The sequence below is a fragment of the Octopus bimaculoides genome, chromosome 25, assembly GCF_001194135.2.
Source record: "Octopus bimaculoides isolate UCB-OBI-ISO-001 chromosome 25, ASM119413v2, whole genome shotgun sequence".
NCBI lineage: Eukaryota > Metazoa > Mollusca > Cephalopoda > Octopoda > Octopodidae > Octopus > Octopus bimaculoides.
The window spans coordinates 11,261,561-11,268,519 of NC_069005.1; the positions used below are offsets into that span (position 1 = coordinate 11,261,561).

At 38.8% G+C, this 6,959-nt stretch overlaps 1 protein-coding gene across 1 annotated transcript in view; it reads left to right on the plus strand.

The window, feature by feature from the left end:
- The window catches only part of LOC106876188 (uncharacterized), a 46,189-nt gene that overhangs the window by 18,012 nt on the left and 21,218 nt on the right, over nucleotides 1-6,959 (plus strand). Inside the window, exons 6-7 of the mRNA XM_052976827.1 lie at nucleotides 4,913-5,070; nucleotides 6,377-6,603. Coding sequence (XP_052832787.1) covers nucleotides 4,913-5,070; nucleotides 6,377-6,603 — 385 coding nt within the window. The remainder of the gene's footprint in view (nucleotides 1-4,912; nucleotides 5,071-6,376; nucleotides 6,604-6,959) is intronic.

Below are 6,959 nucleotides of genomic sequence, written 5' to 3' on the forward strand. Positions count from 1 at the left end.
TCCCGCCACACCTTCACCATCGTAGTCCGAAACGATTTTGGCTTTTTTTTTTTTCACTACGTACTTAAAACCCGCGAGAGAAACATTTTCGGTTTAAAAAACATTGCTAATTATTTCAGAGGAAAATGTGTCATTTAAGGGAGATCTGGCTGTTGTTTCTAGTACATCCCCAAACCTCCCTCCTCGTTTCTTTCTCACTCACACATCTATTGATATTTTTCAATATTTTTCTCCCTATAAACAAATTTTATGGAATGATGATGTCAAAGTAACACACGTGTAGTCCCAACCGAGCGAGGCAGTGTTTTGCGTAAGAAAAAAAAAAAAGAAGACACCTAAAAACGTCTGTAGTGTTCATATTAATCTGTCAAATGTAATGTTTATTTGTTCACGTTTTGTTGAATTATTCAGGTTCTAGAGGAGTGTCGACAATATTTGCTTGTAACTTTTTAAATTTTTTACACATAGATTTGAAATTTTGTCAGTGGGGACTTTAGATATGAATGATTTACGGTCATGTAATTTTAGCTGATCCTGCTGAGTGAATAATTTTTAACCAGTTTTTTCGGGTGCATTCAACGTATCTGACCTCCAAACCCGCCGGAAGCCACACTTTTCTGGAAAAAGAGGTGGGAAGGGTGGTGGGGACCTCGAAGTTTCCCATCAAGGGCGTTTTGTTAAGCGGATCTTTTTCCTTTTTCAGGTTATTGTGCATGCTTTCGCGCGTAAACGACTCCTTTTTCCAGAAAAGGAAGCATTTGGCTGCTATTTCTAGCATGCTATGCTACCACGTAACAGCTGTTTGCGTTCACACCGAAATATTTACCAACTTTTTTCCTTCCATTTATTTTTCTATTTTATTTTCTTAGTTGACATCCGCCTCAGCGGGGTCACGGATCAAGTGGAAGCACATCAATCATTTTTCTTTCTTGACAGGACAAAGAAATTTCCCGCTGTCTTTGCAAGCAACCAGCGGGGGGGGGGGAGGTTTGGTTTCAAATACAGGCAAGGCCAAACGAGGTTCTACAAGTTATTTATGATAATAAATGGCATTATATTGGGGTTGGAAAATGACGCATACAATATGAAATATGCTAAGACAATCTGAAAACATTAGAAACTTTTAAACGTTTACCGGATTTTATATAATTTTTGGGTTAACGGAATTGAGTTAACGGAAGCTAAATATAAGGATTTTCAAAGTTAACAAAAAACTTAAATCACTAACGAAAATGTCATCTTCGTTAATTAACCATGAACGTATTAACGGACTTACACCCAGCTCTGTATATGTACGTATGTATGTATGTATGTATGTATGTATGTATGTATGTATGTATGTACGTAACACCCATCAACGGGCGAAGGAACATACTATCCACTGCAATTATGAAGAAAAGAGAGGATGAAACCAATAAACTGACCACAGTCTGTCTACCCTATGTGAAAGGCCTCTCCGAAAAGATACAAAAGATATGCGGCCCATATGACATCAGGACAGTATTCAAGAGTAATACAGCACTTCGCAAATATCTCCTTCGAGTAAAACCACCTATAGAAGAGAATATGATCATGTATGGAAAAATGGAGAGCACCTCCCCTTGTGGGATGAAGTTAAAATAATAGACAGAGAACACCACTGGAAATTACGGAAACTAAAAGAAGCAGCATATATGCTAGAACTCAATCTCTTTATTTATGTATGAATGTATGCATGTATGTATGTATTTATGTGTACATGCAAAAACTGAAGATTTTCAGACGATGAATATTAAAGTATAAATATATAGATATTTATATTAATAGAAAAAAATTTGCATTGAATACAAAGGGGAAGAGGTAAGGTGTTACATGTCCAACAACCGTTTCTGGAGCCATGATGTTGGTAAATGTAATTCACCACAATTTCAGGACGTAATGGAAACAAATTAACATTGAATAAATCGACCCTCCGTCATCAGGGTAGAAAAAAACTTACATTTCAGATCTGATGCACAGAAGTTTAAAAGTTGAATGTTTAAATGTATAAGCAGAAACAATTGTTGAAATTATTACCCCTTACCCCTTCCCCTTTAATTTTTTTCTGTCGTTTGTATTCTGTGTAAGTTTGATTTATTAATATAAAATATCTATGTATTTTACTTAAATATTCATTGTCTGAAAATCTTCAGTGTTTGCTTTATATCTCTTTGCATGTTTAATCATATATTTATTTGTATATTACATCAAAGCTCTCTCTCCCTTTCTCTCTTTCTGTACACACACGCGCGTGCACCCTACACATATATACATATATAAACGCAAGTTGTGTGTTTGGATGTCTGTTTGTATCAAGTTGTCGTCTACACCCGTTAACGAACTTTCGTGAAACTTAGCAAACATGTTTAAGTAACATCCAATTTGTTACTAGACTCATTGAAGTGTAATAAAAATCTATAATTGGATGGCTAAGGCACCTAGAAGAGGTCTATAGATATAATCAATATATTTTCCTTTAACAACCTTTAACCCATTCATTTTCCTAGCGAAGGGAAATAACCCATTCATTTTCCTTTGATCACCCTAAACACTACCAAGCTCAAAGTAAACTTTCAGAGTATGGAAATTGACAACAGGTGGATCGTGCACTACAACCCATTGCTGTCTAAAACATTACAGACCCATATTAATGTTGAGTCATGCAAATCTATAAAAGGTATTAAATATGTATGTAAATACATGAATAAGAGCTCAGATATAGCGGCTTGGGGACTTGAACAGGAGAGCAGGCTGGCGGATGAAATTCCGAAATATAAGTTGGGCAGGTATATTTCCTCTAACAATGGCTTCGAAAATCACGATCGGTATCCAACAGATACAAGACAATATGTTTCGCAATTCTTCAGTCTCTCTGTGTCTCTCTGTGTCTCTCTGTCTGTCTGTTCCTTTCTCTCCCTTACTCTCTCTCCCTCACACTCCCTCTGTCTGTCTGTCTCTGAGCTTTGGTTTCCACCGAGTATTATGCTTGCTTGAGCTGGTTTTACTTCGATTTTGCAATGCCAGTATGAGTTTAGAGACCTTGCTTCCCAAAACATTAATCCCTTCAGCCGGTTTAGTGACTGAAGCTGCTACCGTCTGCGATCCAATGATTTGCCCTCTTTGGAAATGAAACAAATCAAGGATTCTAACGTATTCAAATATATCTTTTGTCTTTTACGTTTTACTTGTTCCAGTCATAAGACGGTATCCAGTCATGCTACGGCACCGCCTTGAAGAAATTTTAGTCTAATGAATCAAACCCAGTGTTTATTTATTTGTTAAACCTGGTACTTATTCTATCGGTTCGTTTTTGCCAGAATGCAAAGTTACGGGGACGCAAACACACCTACACCGGTTGTAATGCAGTAGTAGCGGGAAAACACGGACACACACATACGCACACGCACACACACGCACGCAAAGACATGCACACGCACACACGCATGCACACGCACACACATATATACGGCTGGCTTCTTTGAGTCTCCGTCCGACAAATTCACTCACAAGGTTTTGGTCGGTCGGTAGTTATAGAAATTAATTGCCCAAGGAGCCATGGAGTGTGTCTGAACCAGGAACGATGTCGTTGGGGAGGAAGCTTCTTATCACAGCCACACTAATGCGTACATAATACATTTAAAAACACTTACTCCTATATCTACAGACGAGAAGAGTTTTGAATTTGTCATGTTGCCGACAGGAAAAAAAAAAAAAAATAGAGTTGAATAAAACGTAGTTTCTGTAAGGTTGTCAAACACTTTCCTTAATGTGTCAATGCATCGGTCCAGAAGCGTTTTCGACTATTCTTAGCTATATTATCTTTAATGTGCCAATCCTTAACTATATTACCTTTCCTTAAACACAGTCAACTGATTATGAAGACAAATTTTATCCGTTCAAACTGTGCCATGTTGCCAGTTATACTTCCTTATTGTAATATGCCTTAGAAATATGCATGTTTCCTCTAAATCGAACTACACATACCAGTAATTAATACCATTCAGAAGTTTGGATCTTCGCTTCTATATACACAGTTTTGTTGCCTTAGCTATGAAATAATAGCTTATTCAAAGTAGTCGCCCTCAGTTTCCACCACGGTCCCAAGACGACTCCGGAACCTAACACATGCGTTTCTCACTGTGTCCGTGGGAAGATCTTCAAGCACTTTCTTGGTCTTGGTCACTAGCCCGGCCATGGTGCTGCAAGCAGTGCAGATGGTATCTTTCTCAACCGCTCCCCACACATAATAATCCATAGGATTAAAATCGAGGGAATTAGAAGTCCAGAGACTGGAGCTGGTGAAGTCGTAAAGTTTCTCCGATTTCAGACTTTCCAGAGATGTGGCAAAGAATCGAATTCGGTGGGCCACACATATGGCATTTCAGCAGAACCCTCTTCAGCCAGTTTTTGACTACAGTTTCCAGCAGCTTCATATAACCGTCTGAATTGAGCCTAAAACCCTCTTCTGGCGTGCTGGCGTAGCTAGAACGCATGTTGTGTTGTCCACGTCTTTGTATCTCCGTTACAGTTGTCCGTCACATCTTATAGCCTTTGTAATGTTCACAGAGCATTGAGCAGGAGTCATGATGTCAGTATTTTGATACCCGACACGAATGGTTATTATAAGGGAACACTTCTCTAATATTCAGATGGCTTCCAGTCCTCCGTATCAGTAAACTTCTTCTCAATATGCTCACCAACGCCGTTGACTGTTCACTACTACATTAAGTTGTTCATGAAAAACAGAAGACATAAAAATCGTGAAATTTATCCCGAACACCCTGTATGTTTGATCAGCGCTGTTTTAGGAGTAACCTATAATACAACAGCAATAGCAAAAACAACAACATCCTATATAAAGTTTTTGCATTTTTCTCTTTTCTCCATTTTTCAGAAATCACTGACAAATGCCTTCAATACAGTAAGGATTATGACTGCAGGTTCTATGATTGTTTAAACCAAAGGTTTCCCTGTGGTGAAAGCTCGCGAAAGGGTAAAGCGCGTGCTCATTGTGTGAAATCCAAGGAAAGAGCACATAAATTGACTGATGTGGTAGGTCAAACTTCTGATTAGAAACGCGCGTGAGAAATAGTAAGAGAGAGAGTGAGAGAGAGAGAGAGAGAGAGAGAGAGAGAGAGAGAGAGAGAGAGAGGGGAGAGAAAGAGCGAGAGAAAGTGGGAAAGTGAAAGTGCGAGAGGGAGAGGGAGGATGAGAGTATGGAGAGAGAGTTAAGAGGAATGAGGATATCATGTTTCATTATCGTTATTATATCGTAAAGCGGCGAGCTGGCAGATACGTTAGCACACCGGACGAAATGCTAAGCGGTATTTTGTCTGTCTTTACGTTCTGAGTTCAAATTCCGCTGAGGTCGACTTTGCCTTTCATCCTTTCGGGGTCGATAAATTAAGTACCAGTTGCGTACTGGTGTCGATCTAATCGACTGGTCCCCTCCCCCCAAATTTCCGGTCTTGTGCCTAGAGTAGAAAAAAAATCGTTAGCATGCCGGGCGAAATGCTTAGTGGTATTTCGTCTGCCGCTACATTCGTAAGGCTGGCAGCACCATTTTCACCCTAGCCCTAACCCTAACACCCCCCATACATACATACATACATACATACATCTACATAACAGTCCACTAACTATTCTACTCTACCTGTATAAACTGTGAGTATGGGGGTATGATATCTACTACGTATATTTCCTATTTAGTACTGGGGAAGTTTCATTTATGAGGACGTACTCCTGTATTTGTCTGAGTGTTGGGTCCTTTGGGTGCGCATTTCGTCCGTCTTTCCATTCTGCCGAGGTTGACTTTGCCTTTCATCCTTTCAGAGTGGATAAAATAAGCTCCAGCTGATCATTAGGGTCGACTAGTTTTCTCCCCCAATATTTCAGGCAATGCACCTGCAAAAGAAACGATTATTATTCATTTTGTTTTACTCAATAAATAATTAATTCTACTTCAGTTTTCTAATATTCCATACATTAAGTATATTGACAGCCAAATTATCTTTTATTTAATAATGAGGTGGCAACCCTAACCATGCAGGACACGGTCATCAACACTGAGAGGCAAATTTCTAATTGCAATTCCATGGTCGTTTATGACCGAAGGGGGTCTTTTTACCCTTCTTTCTCCTACACGCCAATCTTAACTTGTTATCTATTTCTTCCTCCGTGAGATTAGAGAGACCAATTACTGGGGTCTTTGTTATCTACTTGGCATTCATTCCTCTCGAAATTACTGGTCTTGTGTTAAAATTAGACAGAATTATTATTCACTCCCACCAAATAAATAAATAAATAATCCCTAAAACGTCAATTTTTGTTTTCACTAACCACTGTCTAATATTCACAGGGTAAGATCTGGATTAATAATATCATAAAATGTTTCGTGAAAGAGATGACAGAAGTTTACAAACGTCCGTCATTGGATTGTACAAAAGGCAACGCAATGGTCATGGGCATACAACAAAGGTGTTACACATCCAATGATTTTTGTAATGTTGGTTGGGAGCACCGCAAGGAGCTGTGGAATATATTCAATGAACCCATAACCTCGTCCAAATCACATTTCTATAAAATGTAAGTATTTGTTATTTTTGTTGTTGTTGGTGGTGGTGATAGTAATAGAGGAGGTGGTGGTGGTAGTCGTAATGATGGTTGCATTGATCGAGTGAGGGACATCTTGGTGTTGTGGAGGAACTTGTAATTATTGGTGGAGACTCCATTCAAATCCACCTGATTCTCATAGTCTGAGATTTGATGCAAAATAGAAAGCAGTTTTCCTACAGTTGCTTTCGCTTTATTTTTGCTTCTGGAATTGATATTTTCCCACCTATTGCAGAGTTGAATTTGCCTCCTGATTCAAACTGAGTTAGCACTAGACAATAAGAACAAACTCTGTTACTCTGTGTGTGTGTGTGTGTGTGTGTGTGTGT